Source organism: Melanerpes formicivorus, unplaced genomic scaffold (assembly GCF_026170545.1).
Source record: "Melanerpes formicivorus ecotype bairdi unplaced genomic scaffold, bMelFor1.0.p_v2 SCAF_22, whole genome shotgun sequence".
NCBI classification, from domain to species: Eukaryota; Metazoa; Chordata; class Aves; order Piciformes; family Picidae; genus Melanerpes; species Melanerpes formicivorus.
In genome coordinates this window covers 12,298,600-12,318,787 of record NW_027142374.1, presented here as the reverse complement: position 1 = coordinate 12,318,787, position 20,188 = coordinate 12,298,600, and the positions used below count along the sequence as shown (strand labels likewise).

Genomic DNA, 20,188 nt, shown 5'->3' with positions numbered 1-20,188 from the left:
TGAGGCCCGGTGGAACGGCCGCCCGCTTCCCGGCGGAGGAACGCATCGTGGGGCCTGGCGGGCGGCGCGCATGCGTGGAGCCGTGAGGGCTGCCCGGTTCCGGCGAAGGCGGAGCGGCGGCGCGGACAGGCCAGGGTCCGGTGGCGGTGGGCGCGCCATGTGTGCCTGGTAGAGTGTGACGGGGAGGAGGGTCGAGCCGCAATGAACCTGCGTGGCTTGTTCCAGGACTTCAACCCCAGGTGAGGATGGTCCGGCGCTTAATAGCCTCCATCCGTGCCGCTTTATCAGTGCCCGTTCTGTGGGCCGCTATCGGTCCACCCGGTGGTTCAGTGGCACCTGGCCCGGTCCCGGCGGCTCTCTGCCCCGGCGTAGTGCTGTTGTTGGGCGGAGGCTCCCCTCCCCCGCGCCGGTAGCGGGACGCATCCGGAATCGGCGGCGAGGCCTGAGCTGCCTCTAGGTTGAGGCGGTGCCGACGGCAAGGGGCGCGGGGGTAAGCACCGGCGGGCCTGGTGTCTCTGCTCCTCTCAGCCCGCTTCTCAGCGTGAGGTCCGAATGCGGCTTTGCGGCACGGCGGGTCGCCAGTGGCCGAAACTGCGGAGCGGCGCTGGCCCGGTCTGGAGCAGCGTTAGGGTGTGTGAAGCTCGTGTTTGATCCATGGAGCTCAGCCTCGGGTGGTCCTTCCACACGGTGGATGAGAGCGTTCCTGTATAGGCGGCTCTGGTGGTGTTCCGAATACGCTGCCCCTGACCGGTTTCCCTCCGAGCGGCCGCGGGTGTCTGTACGTGCTCCCTCGGCTGGCCCTTGGGCAGGGCACGGGCAGCCGTCAGCTGGTTGCCAGGCCAAATTCTAAACATCTTTTATTTAACTTCCGCAAATTACTCCAAATCTCATTCTGGTTTTGGAATTTTCCAACTTGATGATTTGGGTTATAAAGCTTTATATTGGAAGGCAAAGCATTTGCCTCGTGCTAGCACAAGCATTTAGCATATGGTTAAGGCTTATTTTTTTTCAGATCTAGACCTAGTCTAGACATGGTGAGCTGATGATGGAGATTCATCTTTCAGAGCTCTCTTATAATTAGCAAAATGATAGTCGCTTCAGTTTTGAGCTTCTGCTGTCTTTCCAAGCAAGTACAAATTCATGTAAGCTGAGAGAATGAGTTGAATTTTACTGGTTTTGCGGTTGCCAGCTATTTTAAGACTACAGAACAAAAGACCTGCAAGTAGTTTGTGAAGGGTGGCATGAAATAGCAAGAGTCCTGGAAGAATCTTGGTTGTGGAAAAGGTCTTACATGATTGCAATTACAAAAAGCTTCCTTCAATTGATTGTTCACACAAACAGAAGGGTAGCTAATGCTTCAGGAAATGCATTGTTGCAAAGAGGTTGAAATAAACTACTTAAATATGTGTGGCTGGGAGTAACAGAGAAGTAGGAACAGAAGTTTCAGAAGCTTATAAGTTTTGTTATTGGTAAGAAATGCTTGCAGCTTTTTGGGATGCTACCTAATTTATGAAGGAGCAAGCTGAATATTACACTTGTGCAGATATTCTGCAATGCTTTGATGCTTACAGGAACACTCAGGGAGCAGTGGAGTTCTACTCTATGGCATTTTACTTCTGTATTTATTGAGGATGCAGGGAAAGTACAAATTAAACACAGTGTTGGGAAAGTATGAATAGCCTAGAAACCTGAGGGTTCCCTTCATTGCTGTGAAGAATGGTTGTGATGTTGTATCATCCTATCCTGAGGTACTTTCATCAAGTATAGGAGGAGATGCTGACACAGAACTACTTTTTCTCATTAAAGGGCAGCTGAGACATATGTTCTGAGTAGAGAAAAGGCAGCTTGATATCCAAACAAGGCAATGCTCATCTATTGGATGTTGTACTATGATGAGTGAAAGTGGATAGTTGTAATTGTGCTATTGGAATAAAGGTGGTATTCTTGACTACTGCTGCTGTATCAAGTATTTACTCTGTTCCTTAGTTTATCCATGTTTTAAAATACATGTAATTACTGCACTGAAGTGGTGTTGAAGCCTAATTATGTGTTTTAGCAAGAAGTCTGTCATCCTCTGGTGAATGGGTGGGTGACTTTTTCCCTTCCTGTAGTGTGAGGAAATCATGTGCTATGTAATTATTTTGATTCCTGGTGGTATAGGAGGTTGCAGTGCCACTGCTCTCAAGTGTTCCGGATACATTCATTCATTCTTAGGTTGAAGGGTTTACAAAATATAGCAGCCTACCTATTTTAAGCTTGTAAGTATTGGTCAGTATTCCAGATGGAAACTTCACTCTATAATCACTAACTTTGTTCATATTTTAAAAGTTTTTAACATGGTTTGTGGTTTTGTTTTCCTATGACATTGCTTTTTCTAACTGAGTTTAAAAACTTAATAAAACAACCCAAACCTCAGAAGTCTACCACCTTCTACTCTCTAGTTAAAAAGAATATGGATGAAGTTGCATAAATATTACGTAACTTGGGTTTGAACATCAAAAACTCTCTCATTTCATTTGCAATGAAAGAACACATTTTCTGAAAACATGTAGATCTATTTCTGAGCCTCTAATAGAGCTCCTGACTGGATCCTTGTGGGAGGAAACTACTGATAGATGCCTGTACATTAAGTTTGTCATGCAAGACTGCTCATGACATGTTCCCTTGAAGCAATGATTTTATAAGTGAAAGAGATGACAGGCTACATTTATGATGAAGTGTTTGACTCTCCAGAACTGATTTGATTCTTTGCAATGAAATTTAACACGTGTTGGAAAGTATCTTGATTGCATTTCAGCTGTGACTGATTTTCTAGTTCTCTACAAAACTTGCTTTAAGTCTCCTGCCTTCATGTCTGACTTTGGGGTGTTTTTGTTTGTTTAATAGCAAATTTCTTATTTATGCCTGCTTGCTGCTTTTCTCCGTGTTGCTCTCTCTACGTCTGGATGACAAAATTCAATGGAGTTACTGGGCTGTATTTGCTCCAATATGGCTCTGGAAGCTAATGGTGATTGTTGGTGCCTCAGTTGGAACAGGAGTATGGGCCCGAAACCCACAGTATCGGTAAGTTGAGGGTATTTATTTTGCAAAAAAAAAGAAGGAATGTAACGTGTTTTCCATACTGAATCAAATTCATAAATAGGTTTCTACAAAACATAAGCTTAAGCATCCAGATGCTATTAATTTGCAAGCATTTCACTTCTTGTTAGTACTCTGTAGCGCTACACTGATTTTGGTGAAAAAAGAAATTCTGGACAAAGATGTTGATTCCATGAAAACTGGTGCAGGAACCAAACAGATAATTGTAGAGTTAGCTTATTTCTAACAGCCTGCATGATACCTGAGTCTTTGAGTAGTAGCAAAGAAATGCTGCTTTTCCTGCATAGCTCTGGAATCCTTAGAAAATGTTCAACTTGTAAAACTGTTACTGCCTTCCTTGAGTGAGGCACTTTAGATGTGCAGCTTTATGAACAGAACTCTTTTGTTATTAGGAGTGTAGTTTAATAGTGGCTATTTGGGCATGATGTATATGTGTAATCAAAACAAATGTTACTATCTGCAATTTGACAATAGTAAATAAACAGAATGTCTTGGGGTGTTTGCAGGACAACATGCTTTCCTACTGACAAGTAAACTTCCTTATACTCTCTTCAGAGCAGAAGGAGAAACCTGTGTGGAGTTCAAGGCTATGTTAATCGCAGTAGGCATCCACCTGTTGCTGCTGATGTTTGAAGTTCTGGTGTGTGACAGGATCGAACGAGGCACCCACTTCTGGCTTCTGGTCTTCATGCCATTGTTCTTTGTATCTCCAGTGTCAGTTGCAGCTTGTGTGTGGGGATTCCGACATGACAGGTCTTTGGAGGTAATGCTTCATTTGTTATGTGTCAGATGTGTGGCAATGTGAGACTCTATCAATTTGGTTACAGCTCATCTCTCAAAGCACAGTATGGATGACTGCATTGCTTCAATTAGTTGTTTGCACTGACCTCCTAGAGTGAAGGATCAGGAGTAATAAGATTTTTCTAACCACTTAGCTTTTTTCTAAGTACCAAATTGCAGTATGTTTTATTATTGTGTGTTACAAGAACTCATCACAAACTCTGCAATATGGACTAATACAAGACACTAAAACAGAAATTACTGAAGAAAATCCTGCTGATAGTAAACACTGTCCCTGTGCAGAACTGAACTGAGCCCTGATAATCAGGGTTGAAAATGTCATACTGTACCAATCTGTATGCATAATCTTTAATCTGAGAATGTGGAGAGTAGGTATACAAGAGGAGGTTTTTATTTTCTGTCTTCTGTCCATTCTAGCTCATTCCTTCTAGTTTTAGAAGAATTCCACAAGGATTCTCAAGGTCTTCCCATTGTGGTGGGATTTGACAATAAATTAGAATTCCTTTTGAATTTATATTTTTTTAAAGGATTTTTGGTTTTGCTATGGCCTCAAACAACCCTATGAACTCTTAAAAATCAGAATTTTAATTGAGATTAATTATTTCAGGTTTTTCAATTTCAAAGCAATATTTCTCCAACATTACTGTAAGACAAGTATCAAGAGAGAAACATTTTTTGCAAAGTGGTTTTTAGGGTGGCTGGTAAACTGAAGCCATCAACTGTTGATTTAAAAACTACTGCAAATACAATTTCAGTTTGCAGTGTTCTAGTCAGAGTTAACCCTTCCTAAGAGTAAACTTTGTGTGGAAATAATTTCTTTCTGCTGGATGATGCTTGGTTACCTGTTGACTTACAAGTGACTGCACAGCTGCTGTGTATTGGCAGAAAGAAATGGAATCCACTCACCACAAAAAGAAAACAGCTGTCTCAAAATAAGCTCTGCAGTTGAACTGTCAACTTTTTCTACTCTTATGTCACCTTTACTTAGAGCTGTTCTGTGTTCTTCCTTTAACTCTGGGAAGACTTCATTATTTCCCTTTTGTTTCCTAGAAATATGAGGATCCAGGATACTGACTTTTGGCAGTTGATCTTCTTTAGTCTTTTCAGATAACAATTCTCTGTCTGATCTGTGAAATTGCTACCCATATAGGATTACCCATAAACTTTGGAAACAGAATCTTGCCAGGTCTGACTGTATTTCATTGTTTCACTTTGCTTAAGCAAGACACAAACTTCATTGATTTATTTATTTGATCATGGAGTATACTTTAGGATTCTTAGTGGCAAACAAGACACAGGAAAAGCTTTTGTTAGCATTGTTGATGAGTAGTGTCACTTCTCTATATTGCCTTAAAACCCAAGTGTCTCTGGTGTCATTTAAAATCTCTCTCAATTATACATCATATGATTGAATGTGGATGTCATCTTCCATTATTCTGTGTATTTCTTTGCTCCCTCAGATAAAGCTGGGACTCTCTAATCCTTCTAGTTAACGCTGCACATACTGCTTTTATTCTTTTTTCTATGCCTCAGGAGACTCCTGCTTCTGTAGTTACGTTATTGGGATCACAGCCTCCCAGATTGAGGAATGCAATGTAATATCTAATGTAAATGCAAAGGATGTTCCATATTGCAGTCATCAGCCCAGAGCCAGAAGATCCCTTTAACAGATGTCTTAATTATGTTGTAAATAGCTTTATCATGCTAAGAGTTAACTAATTTGTTTTCTTTTCCTAGCTGGAAATCTTGTGTTCAGTCAATATTCTACAGTTCATATTTATTGCACTCAGACTGGATGAGATCATCAGATGGCCTTGGCTTGTATGTAACAAGTGTTTTCTTCTTATTCTTGTTTAAATGCTGAATTTCCTAAAGATATTAACTGTAGGGAGCAGTTAATGTGTGATCAGAGTCCATGATTGCAGTTTTGCTTGCTTGACAGTCCTTCCCTAATGCTCTGGCATTTCATTCAGTGGTCATGTGAGACAGAAGCTGTTCTTTGGGTATTTGCATTTTTTGTGAGAGATTGGCAACCTAACCAAAAGTTTCCAATGGAAACACTAAACTAGCTGTGACAATGACTGGTAAATTAGGAAATGTGTTGGTAAATAGGGTGTGGTAAATAACTAGCTTTGTGTTCTGTTACCGTGCATGTAAATCCACTTGGTGTGCAAGTGGTCTCTGTCAAAATGGCTAAGATTTTTTTCTGTCCCAGGTGCTTTTAGAGTACAAAAGTACTATTTCTATGTCTGGGGTTTTTGTAAAATACTATAAAACTGGTAATCTGACAGGACTGTGACTGTCCTTTCAATTTTTCAGAAAAATGAGGAAAAAGATCTAATTTAGATAGTATTTTAAGTAATGTTTCCAGTGTGGAAAAGACTTTTTAAAATCAATTTCAGGCACTATTTAAGCCCACATGTCACAGAAGTCTCATTAAAGTTGAACTACTTTGACTTCATTTTGAATTGTTTCAGTTTGATGGAGTTTACAAAGCTGAGAAAGCTCAAAGAGCTAATATGGCTTGTAACAGTGCAACACGATTCGTAACACTTTTCTCTTGCAGATTATATTAAAGAGCATGACACTTAAATTTCTCCTTCTTGCTTAGACGTACACTTAGACTTGCTTTATTTAAAACACCTGCTCCTGAAACAAATCAAACTGATAAAAATGTGTCTCTGTTAGGGGCAGGGAAAGCAGTTAATCTCTTCTTTCTTGTAGGTTGTTTGTGTTCCGCTGTGGATCTTGATGTCCTTTCTGTGTCTAGTAGTGCTCTATTATATTGTATGGTCTGTGCTGTTCTTGCGCTCTATGGATGTGATTGCTGAGCAAAGGAGGACGCACATAACAATGGCTGTCAGCTGGATGACAATTGTCGTTCCACTGCTCACATTTGAGGTAGGGAAAAGCATGGTGTGTTTGATGCATCTTGGTCTTTTCTCAGTGGGTGAGGAACGTGGTTGTGTCTCTTTGAATAAAGTGAGAATACTGCTTTTTGGTTTGGGTATGAAGGAATTCTAGGTTTTTAAAGCTTTTTTGAGTAAAGCATTCATCCCATTAGAACTATAACTACATAGTTCTGGTGTGAGGCCATTTTTCTTCACAGAAGTGTGAAGTTAAAGATCTGGTGTCAGCATAATGCTTGAAGAAGCTTGTAAAGTGAGTATTGCAATTAAACTGACATTGTATTTATTTTTTTTTTCTATTTAGATCTTACTAGTACACAGACTGGATGGACACAATTCTTTTTCTTTTATACCCATATTTGTTCCTCTCTGGCTTTCACTGATAACTTTAATGGCAACAACATTTGGACAAAAAGGAGGAAATCACTGTAAGTATTTAAAAATTATGGAAACAGATTACAGCTCCAGGCTTCAATGTATTTTAAGACTATTTCAGATAGGGCTTTTGTGTGTATATTCTCTCATGAAAGAAACCAGAGGTGTCTGTTACTGTTGTCTGGTGATTTTAGTAAAGTTTTCAGTGCTTTTTGTGCCTCTTGCTTTTTTTGTTTTCTTATTCCTATATATTTGTGTGTATAGAATTTGAACTGTAGCGTTGTTGTGTGTTCACATTGTGAGGAAGATCCCCATGTCTTGCCTGTCTCAAAACCCCGGCACTCTCACCAAGACTCTTTGGCAAGATTAACTTTTGCCACTTTTCCAGCGGCCCAATAAAGATTTGTACTGAAATGGGTTCAGAAAGTTAAAGTCATAGATTTAATAAATTAAAGTAACAGATACAACAGATTCAGGATTGCCAGAGCTCAAGTTAATAAATCCCAGGTAACACCTGACTAAGTCAGAGATGCAAACCTTTGTGATAGTGCCAATACCCCACAGCAAGTAGGTGTCCCTGTCTTGGGTGGAGGAAAAGGAGCACAGCCTATCAACCATCCCTGTTGCTGCTAAATCTAGTCTTTCTCCCCAGAGAGGTGTTCCACTCATGTTTGTTTGTTTTTGTTGTTGTTTGGGTTTTTTTATTTATATCCTAACCCTGGCTGTCTCTGCTTTCTAGATGATGTTTAGCATGATTTGGGTGGGGAGTTGAGTAACAGTTATACATGTTTAGCTCTTTATCATACTGAGGGGTGTAAACTGCTAATACTCATTTTGCAGTTAATTAGGCAAAGGTCTCTGTTCAGACACTATAACCTTTGAAATCCATTTGAAGCTGTTAGTTTTGTTCTTTTAGCCTTGCTTCATTAGTTTTAGCCAAAGCACAGCTAAAACAGGTCTTTTCTTCACAAGGCCTCCCCCCTTCATCACTTGGTAGACCATGGTAGATCGGTTTCGTGGATCTTCATTCCCAGAGATAAAAAAAAAAAACATCTCTTGGTTGTAAGCATCTCAACTTTTCTCTCAAAGCATACTAAATTAACCTGCATTCCTGTCCTGTAGTAAGATGGGCAGCTATCCCACACTGTGATAGGTCGATAAATACCTGAGAAGCAGCACTGACACATTTTATATCGGTCATATGCAAACAATTAAGATAACTTAAACAAGATCCCATGGTCTGCCTACTGAATCACATTTTCATGCTCTGCAATAAAACAAATTTTTCCTTTATTTTTTTTTCTAGGGTGGTTTGGAATTCGCAAAGACTTTTGCCAGTTCCTGCTTGAAATTTTCCCTTTCTTACGAGAATATGGAAATATTTCTTACGATCTTCATCATGAAGATAACGAGGAGACAGAAGAAACACCACTGCCTGAACCACCAAAAATTGCACCAGCAATGTTTCGAAAAAAGACTGGAGTGGTCATTACACAGAGTCCAGGAAAATACGTGATTCCACCTCCCAAACTGAACATTGATATGCCAGATTAAGGTGACGGTAGCATATTTAAGTTGAACTGGGATTCAGCAGACAAATGTATTTCATCTCATGCCTTGTCCTGATTAACTTTAAAATAGGCATTGCAGAATCAGTGGCTTGGATGACACAAATCAGAGATCTTGAAGATAATCAGACAATTTTTCCAGAGAGATGTGGTGGTCTAATTTGTGAACCTTCCCAATGGGTTGGTTGCACGCTTGCCTGTATAGTATTTATATGAACATTTTAGCAGTGTAATATATTGTTTACAAGTCTTGTCCTGTACAGTGTAAGTATTATCTATTTTTTTAAAAACCCTGTATGAAATGCCTATGCTATTCCAGGTGTCTTCTAGGTCCTAAATATACACTTGATTTCCATGTCTGTTTGAAATGCCTTGGGATGCCTTAGTATAGTACCTCTTCTTTTTCTGTTCAGCCACAATCATTGTCCTAATCGCAAGAGCACAGAAGTGTTGCACTTCGGAGGCAAGACTGGAAAGCTTTTTGGGAGGGAAACAGAATGCGTAGCAACTTAAGTGATGGTTTGAGTTAGCTCTGTAAACTTTCATCTAAGTATTTCAACTTTTGCCCTGCTTTGGCAGTTAAGTGTTGCTTTGGTTGCTTTTCCAGTTTCATGGTTTAATTCCTGTTGAGCAGCACATACACCATTCTGCCATTAAATTGGCTGCTCAATAAGCTGTTCCCCCTTACTCTTTGTGTGCAGTCTATGCCAGAACTATCAGCTGTAGGTTTTACAGACTGTGCTGTGCTGGAAGGGACCCTCAAAGGTCATCTTGTCCAGTCCCCCCTGCAGTGAGCAGGGGCACCTCTAACTAGAACAGGCTCTTCAAATATTATAGCTTGGTCTTCATTACCACATTTGTGTTGGTGTAAATGATTAAACTTTTTCAAGACAGGAACTCATTGGTGTCAGTAGAACTCTTTCTCATTTGAAGAAAGACCACCTTTGACAGATTGTCTTAGACTTCCAGGTGCTTTAAAGGAACATAGTCTTTGAAACCTATACCCATAGCTTAGAACAACAGCTGTCTGATACTCCCACGTCTTTGCAGCTGCTCTTTGTGTTTAGGTGACCCCCTAGTTTAGGTAAAGACTGAGAAAGGTCCTTACAACGTTGGTCTAGACAACCCTGTGCAAAAAGAGCACCTTATATTCACTTGAGGAGAGCTCCAGCAGACACCATGTCTGAATATGCCTCAGCTTTCTGAAGTTCTGGGAGGTTGTTGAAGACATTATTTTGTGGAGTGACAATGGAAAGTGTGTAGTGATCCATGAAGAACTCTTCAAAGAGGAAGTACTATCATGAATTTTTCAATGTGAGACTATGAAGACCTTCACACAGCACCTCCTTCTGCATGGATTCACTGGAAAGCTCTAGGATTTTCAAAAATTTGGCTCATGCAATGCCTTGCTCTTTGAAGAAACAACTTGGGAGGTATGTTGGCTCCTCTACGTGCAAACTAACTCTGAGAATAGTCTAGTAGGACAGATTTCTGCAATTAAATAAGCCTTTACTGAGTATGGCAGTGTATGTTCTGACTGTTGTTTGTTTCTTGGCTTATGCTGAGGAGTTTTTGAGGTCACATTTCTGAGTAGTAGAACTGCTGATAAAATCTGTTGCTTTCCAGTGACTGAACACTTGAAAAGATCCTCATACAGGGATGTTTTGTGGGAGATACTTGTTATGTGGCTTGCTGTACCAGATGCACAGTGTTCTTTTAGCGCTTACTGAAGGCTGAGAATTTATGGTTACCTAGGCGTTTATCTCACAGTCAAGCTGCTGATGAGTAATGGTGGTTGGGTTTCTAACCAGTTTGGATGCTTTTGAAAACCCTACACTTCCTGCTACCAAGCAGCAAACCCACAAGGTTGGTCACTGCTTAACAGCAGGGCTGTAGCACACCATCTCACTCAGCCTATATGCTTCAGGTTTGGAATGCTCCTGAGAGCCCTTTTTAATTTCATTTCTCTTCCACCATTAAAATTCTTAATTCATTTATTTTTATGGTTTCCAGCCTCAGAGTGATTGCAACTAACTCTTTGCCTCTGCATTTTTTTTAGTTTCACTTCTACTATGACCCATATTTAAGAAGATATTTGCCATATCAGCTGCTGAAGGCCATCTTTGGCCTTACAAATCAAACTTCAGTGGAATTTTCACTGAAAACAGACTGCACACGTCACCAGAAAAGTGGATGTTGAGCTGGTGTGGGAAACCACTTCCAAGGAGGAAAGCAATCCATTTCCAGCAAGTCCAAGGGAGAACATGGACACATCTGTAATCAGGGAGACCACACCTGGCAAGCAGGGTACCAAGGCATCTCCCTAAGTCAGATGTGCCTTGACATCAGCATGTGCTGCTGCCGTGACAAACACAAGGGCCTGTGGCAGCAGTACACAGGGAGCAGCTCAGTCCTCTGGCTCCCTCTTCTGCTGCAGCACAACAGCCCTGGCCTGGATGGCATCCAGGGTAGTGCTGGTGCTGCTTCACTGGTTCCTGTCTTTTTCCAGCAGGGCTGCCACTTCCCCCCTCTTCTTGGCTGTTCTGTGCCAAGGCCAGCTTGGGGTCAAACTCCACTATGCCACCACTGCCCAGCAGGTACTTGTGCTCCAAACAGTGGAACTGCAGGCACTGGCCTTGGACCCCAACCCAAGTCACATCAGGTACCTTCTGCAGCTCTTTTAGAAGGTGTGTAGTCAAACAGAATAGAGCCTCTCAAGTGTTCCAATAAACTCTGAATACAAAGCCTCTGCCACTTGTCCTGTCCTGTTTTGGTGCCTTTGCCTTCATACTTGATTGAATTCTCTATCAGGTTTTCATCTTAAATGAAAGAGTACTTGCCTCACTTAATTCTGCACAAGCACCTTGTGCTTATGTAAGGCTGTTGGGTCCCAGACCGCACTTCCTCCCCCATTGTATGTACAGCAACCTGTGCATGAGGAAAATCTGACACTTGCAATTTTATGGTTATAGCACATAACACACAGCAGGTACAGAAGTGTTGTCCAGCAAACCTGAGCCTCTGTGACGCCCCTGGGACTGGCATCCTCTTAGATGATTGCATTCTCAATGATCCCACAAAGGTAGGGCTAGGAGTGGACTCCCAAGACAGAGATTCCTGTTAAGAATGGCAGCCTGTGTTCAAATAGTGCTTTACTGAAGGGTCCTACAAACCTTCCTCAGAGATTATTACATCATAAGGTTACATTTATGTTTTAAATGGGCACATAATTTAGCAACCCTATTTCTTTTTTGGGAAAAAAAGCCTTTAATACCCAAAATTCAGTAATCAAAAGTTTCCAGTAATGATCATGAAAATCACATCTTGGTTTGTTTTGCTTTTTTGCTCCTCAAAAAAAGCACTTCTGTATTTTCTGTTTCAAACAAGTAGTTTTGGAAGGGAGTCCTGAACAACTCGCTGGTCTTCAAAATACTGAATGGTGAATCACAAGTGTACATTTAGGAAAAATAAGAGGAGCAACACCTATGCTTCTGAAGGGATCAGTTCTTCAGGGATGTCCACCTGCCACATGCCTTGCCTCCCTCTGGCAGGAATTGGTTCCAGGAGCCATCGTGGATTTGAAATAACAGTCAAGTATTTCTGTTCTAGATTCCTGAGAACAGCTTTGTCTTCCAGCTCGAGAATCTTTTCAGGAGGCAAGTCTTCTGGATATAATGAGGTCTCTCCAATGTCAACTAGCCCTGTAGTATAAAAAAAAATTCTAAAGTTAGTTGGCTGTTTGATCTCAAGTTTTCCAAAAGTAAACCTCCCAGAAGATACACAAAACAGCCTATTTATTCCCAGAAGAACAGAGTCTGGAGAATGACCATCAAATCGTCACTGCAGAAGATGGCCTATGTGATGAAATGTTGTGTTACAGGAACAAACTTCATTGCCCAAATAACAAGAGTGATGGAGCATCTGTAGAACTGAAATAGAATGTATTTATTTAATACTTGACCTGCAAAGCACCACACCATCCTTACTTCACTTGACTACAAGTACTGCAAAATGGTTTTGGCCAAGGGTTCTTAAGTTCCAAAGGTGGAAAGTGTGGAACTGGCATTTATTACTGTGCTGGTTTTGACTGGCATAGAGTTCATTTTCTTGCTGGTAGCTATGGTTTGGATTTGTGCTGGAAACAGTGTTGGTAACTCAGGAATGTTTTCATTACCACTGAGAAGCACTTCCACACAGTCAAAGCCTGTTCTGTTCCTCACACCCCCTTGCCAGTGACGAGGAACTTGGAGAGGACACAGCTGGGACAGTTGACTCCAACTAACTAAAAGGATATTCCATATATCCTGCACAGTACATAAATCTGGGGGAATAAGGAAGGAGAACAGGAAAGGGGAACAATCTGAGTGATGACATTTGTTTTCTCAAGTCACCATTATACATGAGGGAGCTCTGCTTTCCTGGGCTTTTTCTTTGCCTGTTAAGCTGGCTTCATCTCAACCCACAAGTCTCGCTTTTCTGATTCTCTTCCTTGTCTCCCACCCAGGTTGCAGGAAGGGAGTGAGTGGCAGTGGGGGCTTAATTGTCTGCTGGGGGTAAACCACAACGATTACCATGAAACACAATAATAACCAACACCTGTCATACTGTCTCACTGCATCACGAGCACAAATCAATTTGATTTTTTGTACGGACATGAGAGTTGTAGCCTAGGGTTTTTTGTAGAGCAAGTACATTTTAAAAACCAAGGCCTGACTAAATAAAGCTCAAAGAGACAAAATATTTCCAACACAATTAAAAAGAATGCATTTTAGTCACAAATTCTCTCACGAATTTCAGCTTACAGTGAAAGAAATAGAAACAGCCAAGTCACAACTGAGGCACTACACTCCTTCCAAGTGTTAATGTTACATTGAGTACAAGTGTAGAAGGCAGGTGCATAGTTTACTGAACCTTAACTGACTGAAAACCTGCTTGGAAAATAAAATTCGAAGTTGCTTACCTGCAATAACTCCTCTGCCAAATTTTTCCCCTTCATCCAACAAATCCTGCACTTGTTTCGTTGTCATGCCAAACCTATTCAACAGAATTTCTCTCCAAGTTTCATCTTGCCAGTCCTGGACAGCTATATGAATAGCAACGGTGCAGTTCTTGTAAGCTGCTAGCAAGGGACGCCAGCGCGTCTCCACTGTTTTCACTTTGTTTAAAACCAATCCTGCATAGGGCTGGCGGAAGGAAAGGCAACCAAATCTCATCGTTCTCCTTGCATCGGAACCGGTCTGTTTCCTATAAACAAACAAGCCCTGAGATTAGCCAGCAGAAACCTGTCTGTGCCCACCGCAAAGTGCGAGGCCTGCCCGAGCAGCTGCCCTGCAGCGTAGGCCGCTCGGCTAAGGCCAGCAGCGCGCTGCCTGCCCCGGCAGTGGATTTTCTGCTTCGTGCGTCCCCCCAGCTCGGCAAACGCCGCCCCCTCGTCGCGTTCGAGCACAGGCCGACCGGGACCGGCCCTGCACGGACCAGCTGTCTCAGCGCCGCCAGGAAACAGATCGGCCTCGGGGAAGGGAGGGTCCGGTGCTGGCGGGCCAGTATCCCGCGGCCGGAGCCATTGCTTCTGCTTGCAGGAGTTAACAGAGCACGTCGGCTCGGCCTGGCTCGGCCCGGCCCAGTCCAGTCCCGTAGGCCGAGCTCAGGAGAGGGTTGATCCCGGGGCCGGAAGGGGTTTAGAAAGCCGTTCTTCAGGGGGTAGCCTAGGGACGGCCTCAGAGAGACAAGCTTCTGCGGCTACCGCCGCTCACAGGGTCCGCGTCCCTCTTTCTCCCTCCCAGAGCGAGCACTCCACCATTACCTACCCGGCGCCGCACCCTGCCCTCTGCTAGCGCTGAGCCCTGCCGCCGACCCACTCGGTGCCGCGAGGGAAGGTGGGTGACCATGAGCACGTTCCTGCACTCCGCTTCTCCCGCGGCGGCTGCCCTGGGCCCCGGCCCCTCTGGCGCTAGGATGTGAGGGGGAGTGGCCTCTATCCGCGACCGCCTGCGCTGCGAAGGTAGCGTGGGCAGCGCCTGGCTGCACGTAGCCGCTCGGTGTCGGTGGTGATTCAGGGCCGTCGAAGGCTTCCCAGAAGACAGCGATGCCCGCGGCGTGTTTTGGTGGCTGGTGAGAGGAGATGGGAGCTGGAGCCTCCGCCCCGGTGCTGGGACTCCCTGTGGACCTTGGCCCTAATGAGGTTTCTGCTAATGCTGTCAGGGGCCCCTGGGAGTAAAATGGCAGCAGAAGCTCTGAAGTGCCCTTCCTGCTGCACCACGGCACTTGTGCCCACACTTGGTTGGGTGTGCAAAGGCCCTGCTCCCCTAGAAGTAACTGAAAGCCATTTGGTACCTAAAATCTGGGTGGTCTCTGACCTCCCTGCTTTCTTCTGCCAATAGCTCATCTTGGGCAGGATTTCACGAATTCTGTCGTTCAGCCTGACTCATTTGTAGAAGAGAACCTTCTTTTGTCTACTGCTGTCCTTTGAAATGTGTGCTTGCATCACCACCTTGCCTTTCTAATACAAGTACTGGGAGCACCACAGTTACTGTTTGACAACAGAAGTTGTATCTGGTCTCCTTTTGATCCTGGTAGGCTATCGCTGGCACCAGGAGCAATCTGTGAAGGCCTAGTAAATACAATAAAAGGCCTCACAGTAAAGGATAATTTGGAAAAGAAGGGGGTTAAAATAGATGTACAATCTCATTGTACTTGCTCAGTGTTCTTAACCAGTAGATACTTTGTGTTGGTGAATACATGTTTTAACAGAGTTCATTTCCAACATGGACAAATAAAGTGACCTTATTAAGGAAGACCCTAATGCTGCATAGCAAGAGGATGTGAAAGCTGGTATGCATGCAACAGGTTGAATAGCTGAGATCCTTCCTGAATTTCTGAAGTTACAGAAGACACAAAATGCAGCTGCATCTGTATGCAGGCAGAAGTTAGAAGAAAGTCATCTTTCTTGTTGAGCCACAACTGGTTGAGGGTTATAAATGTGAAAAGTATTTGGGGAGTTTTCCCATGCATGCAGCATCTTAGAGAAAGCAAAAAGGGAGGAGAGAAAGGAGAGGACATTCACACAAGGGTGTCATTCTGCAGTAAAAGAAAGGAGAGACATCCAAGAGAATGAAGGAGGGAAATTGTGAGAGTGGAAAATAAAACTTAGTCATATCTGTAGGGGGGAAAGAGGGCAATCACCAACATCAAATCCTGGTTTTGAATACTGGTTTCAGTGACTTAGAAGTTCTCTTATGCTATATTGCACCACATGTTTCAACCAAGAGAAATCTCAAAATTACTTAACAACTGCAGGATCTCCAAGAGGTAGAAAGAGAAAAATGACCTGCCAGAATTCCACTGATAGAGAGGCATGTCCTTTTAAGAAAGGCAAAGGAACTTGCCTTTCTTAAAGTGCAAGATTAAAGAGATTATTTGTTTTGTCCAAGTCTATGACTTTGCAAGTAACAGATATTTATTGATAAAACTTCACCTCTGAACTTCATGTTCTGTAGCTGCATTGGACAACATAGTTAGATATACTTTTGTGATGATAAGTCCTTCAAATAGCTTTTATGATAGCCCTTTTTTGTGTCCGTTAACTACCTTCAGTGAATGTTGTGTGTTCTAGCAGGTTTTTATGGCTGGTAGACTTCAACTCTTCAGACCTATTTTTTTCTTACTACCATTTTCAGAAATTCCTCTTGTTCTTAATGTCCTTTTTTCCCTTGGATATTTCTAATATCTTGTTTAAAATTGTCCAGATGGGAGTTATTCCTGTTCTTTATATAATGTTATAATGACAACAAAAATTAATAGATGGTGTGAGTTTAAGGTCATTGTAGTTTTTACAGGGTTGTTACTTTAAATGTTCTTTGGCTTTAAGCTATTTCCATCGTACTAGATGTGCATGGTTAGTTGAAGAACCTGTTGAATCTGTTTAGAGTTGCAGCACGTAATGAGCTTTCATGCTTCTTTTGGTATTTGCTTTTGGTGTTTGTCCTTCCATAACTACAGTTTATGTGATGTTTGCTTATTTTGGGGAAAATAGAGGCCAAATTTTTTGTGTTGTGTGTGTTAGCTTTGTTCTACACTCATGTAACTTACAACAGCATTGGTATCATGATTTATCACATCAATAAAATAGTTTTTTCCTTGATTTAAGCAAAAAATCTTAAAATCTCAAGTCTAACAGTTCTAAATAAAGTATAAATAGCATGGGAATTGTGTCCTACTACCAAAGGTATGTTGAAAATCTGTCACAAAACTGGGTTACTTGGTTTGTAGAAACCTTGTCTCATCTGTTGTAACATTCACCAGAAGAGACAAAAACAATTTATAGCAGCTCCTAAATAAATAAGATCCTGAAATGATACAATTTTGTGTATGTGTTCAGTCTTTTGTGTGATGAATGGTAAACTAACTTCAGTAGGTTATCTCAGGATATGAGAAAATTATTTGAAGAGTACATCAGTGACTATGAAGACAATGCATTTTTATCTTACCAGATGATCAGCTTATGCTTGACATCTTAGATACAGTTCATTGTTTTTCAGTCACTGTGGCTTTCACATGGTAACACCAATCCCAAAATATTTAGTCTTGGCACTGTACCTCACATGGTGAGAACCTTCAGAACAGGAAATTCTACAAGTTTGGTCTATATTTCTGTATAGCACACTTCATTTCAGTGTCTCTAAATTTGCTTTCCTTAGGGTTTCCCTAATTTTGATAGAATAAAGACTGCATAATTCCTATTGAGGAATGATTTGCTGCTTTCTGTGGAGCTAAACCAAAGCCTAGTACATCACTGATAAGGACTCAGGGTTGATCTCATCAAGATAGACAAGTGTTGCTGTGCTTCTTGTCAAGTTCGCTTAGTAGCTGATTTTACATGATTCAGTACACAGCAGTAAGTGCTGGAATATCTTGGGTCAAAATCAGGTCAAGGTACTTGATCAGATACAACTCGTTTCAGAGGTGGGTAAAGATGTGGTGCAGTATGTTCCAGGGTATTGGAGGTCAAAATGGAAATTTCAGCTGTTAATAACCCGTGAAATCCAGTACAGCCACTCAAAAGTGGTCACTATTAAATAGTCACCATTCACAAGAGGCTGGAATGTGTTGACATACGAACATCCATTACATTTTCCTGTCTTTATGAACATCAGACAATGTGAAATGTGATGTTGTAACTCCATATTCTTTTGGCAGTAATTCCATCTTAAGGACTTCTACCAGCCTTTTAAATTTTATCCCCTATACCTTAAATTTACTCTGCCTCATTCCAATAGTGAGTTTACAGTGCCTTAGTACATGCTGGAAAACCAGCTTCATATTATTCTCATATCCAAATAAAGAACTTCTAATTGATTTGTGAATTAAAATACTTAACTTTTACCATGCTGTTCTGTATTTCTTTGTATATATTGAGAGAAATTATGACTGTCTTAAATGTTTTAGTATCATTCAGGGTTGGAAGGGACCACAAGGATCATCTATTTCCAACCCCCCTGCCATGGGCAGGGACACCCCACACTAGATCAGCCTGGCCAGAGCCTCGTCCAGCCTGGTCTTAAACACCTGCAGGGACGGGGCCTCGACCACCTCCCTGGACAACCCATTCCAGGGCTTCACCACTCTCATGGTGAAGAACCTCCTCCTCACATCCAGCCTGAATCTCCCCACCTCCAGCTTCATTCCATTCCCCCTAGTCCTATCACTACCTGAGATCCTGAGAAGTCCTTCCCCAGCCTTCCTGTAGGCCCCCTTCAGATACTGGAAGGCCACAATTAGGTCACCTGGGAGCCTTCTCTTCTCCAGACTGAACAGCCCCAACTCCTTCAGTTTGTCTTCATAGGAGAGGTGCTCCAGCCCTCTGATCATCCTTGTGGCCCTTCTCTGGACACATTCCAGCACCTCCACATCCCTCTTGTAATAGGGGCTCCAGAACTGGAGGCAGTACTCCAGGTGGGGTCTCACCAGAGCTGAGTAGAGGGGGAGGATCACCTCCCTCGACCTACTGGCCACACTTCTCCTGATGCAGCCCAGGATCTGATTGGCTTTGCAGGCTGCAAGTGCACACTGAGAGCTCATGTTGAGCTTCTCCTCCACCAGCACCCCCAAGTCTCTCTCCTCAGGGCTGCTTTCCAGCCAGTTACTGCCCAGCCTGTATTTGTGCCTGGGATTGCCTCGACCCAGATGCAGGACCCTGCACTTGCTCTTATTGAACCTCATGAGGTTGGCTTGTGCCCACCTCTCCAGCCTCTCAAGGTCCCTCTGGATGGCAAATAGTAAATGTATCTCCAGTTTCTTTAGGTAGTTCTCTTATTTCCAGAGTTGTTGCAACACTTGTGTCATCTGAACAGTTCTCTGAAAATGTGAATCTGTGGGTTTTTTTGCACACACCTCAACTCCCACACACCCCCTATGTGAACACATCATTGATGTTACCTTTCTCATAAAAAAATTTGGCTTTTAAAATAATCATCAATTGCTGTCATGGGTTAATACTGTCTGCACTCAGAAGGCCCCCTCCTTACACAGACAGGAGGGAAAGTAACATAAACAAAACCTCTGGGCTGTGATAAAGAGTTTTACTGAAAATTATACAATGCACAATTACCTTAGCCTGTTTGCATCGAAGTGCAGCAAAATGTAGAGGCAACAGCAGTAGCCAGCGACCTCCTTCCACCCCTTGACCTGCAGCCCACTCAGCAGCAGCAAAGACCAACAACCCACAACCCGGAAACCAGAAGTAGCAACTGGAACCGGAAGCCTCTTATGTTGCAAATCCAAACTTCAAGCCCCATCATACTTTGCTCCAGCCAGCACTTTGGTTTTGAAGCTGGCATGACAGCAGCATGGCAGAATATAAGCAGCAGATTCACCTCAACCATGGGCAGTGACTGGCTGGAGGATAGCCCTGAGGAGAGAGACTTGGGGGTGCTGGTGGACAAAAAGCTCAACATGAGCTCTCAGTGTGCACTTGCAGCCCGCAAAGCCAATCAGATCCTGGGCTGCATCAGGAGAAGTGTGGCTAGCAGGTCGAGGGAGGTGATCCTCCCCCTCTACTCAGCCCTGGTGAGACCCCACCTGGAGTACTGTGTCCAGTTCTGGAGCCCCTATTACAAGAGGGATGTGGAGGTGCTGGAACGTGTCCAGAGAAGGGCCACGAGGATGATCAGAGGGCTGGAGCACCTCTCCTATGAGGACAGACTGAAGGAGTTGGGGCTGTACAGTCTGCAGAAGAGAAGGCTCCGAGGTGACCTAATTGTCGCCTTCCAGTATCTGAAGGGGGCCTACAGGAAGGCAGGGGAAGGACTTCTCAGGATCTCAGGTAGTGATAGGACTAGGGGGAATGGAATGAAGCTGGAGGTGGGGAGATTCAGGCTGGATGTGAGGAGGAGGTTCTTCACCATGAGAGTGGTGAAACCCTGGAATGGGTTGTCCAGG

At 43.0% G+C, this 20,188-nt stretch overlaps 2 protein-coding genes across 4 annotated transcripts; one reads left to right on the top strand and one right to left on the bottom strand.

Moving 5' to 3' along the window:
- Positions 1-31: 31 nt before the first annotated feature.
- TMEM185A (transmembrane protein 185A) lies at positions 32-11,501 on the top strand. Of its 2 annotated transcripts, none has more exons than XM_068152195.1 (8): positions 32-239; positions 2,887-3,063; positions 3,655-3,862; positions 5,638-5,721; positions 6,625-6,801; positions 7,114-7,237; positions 8,491-10,185; positions 10,812-11,501. In XM_068152195.1, exons 1-7 carry the CDS (start codon positions 202-204, stop codon positions 8,736-8,738), a joined length of 1,056 nt encoding a protein of 351 aa, XP_068008296.1. In that variant the 5' UTR covers positions 32-201; the 3' UTR covers positions 8,739-10,185; positions 10,812-11,501. The 2 variants fall into 2 exon arrangements, with proteins under 2 accessions (XP_068008296.1, XP_068008297.1); XM_068152196.1 differs by lacking the exon at positions 32-239 and adding an exon at positions 372-490.
- LOC137448052 (EOLA-like protein) lies at positions 11,492-19,379 on the bottom strand. 2 transcript variants are annotated; one of them, XM_068152198.1, is made up of 3 exons: positions 19,359-19,379; positions 13,713-13,996; positions 11,492-12,453 (listed from the first exon to the last, which is right to left on the bottom strand). In XM_068152198.1, exons 2-3 carry the CDS (start codon positions 13,963-13,965, stop codon positions 12,236-12,238), a joined length of 471 nt encoding a protein of 156 aa, XP_068008299.1. In that variant the 5' UTR covers positions 13,966-13,996; positions 19,359-19,379; the 3' UTR covers positions 11,492-12,235. The 2 variants fall into 2 exon arrangements, with proteins under 2 accessions (XP_068008299.1, XP_068008298.1); XM_068152197.1 differs by lacking the exon at positions 19,359-19,379 and adding an exon at positions 14,560-14,722.
- Positions 19,380-20,188: the final 809 nt, after the last annotated feature.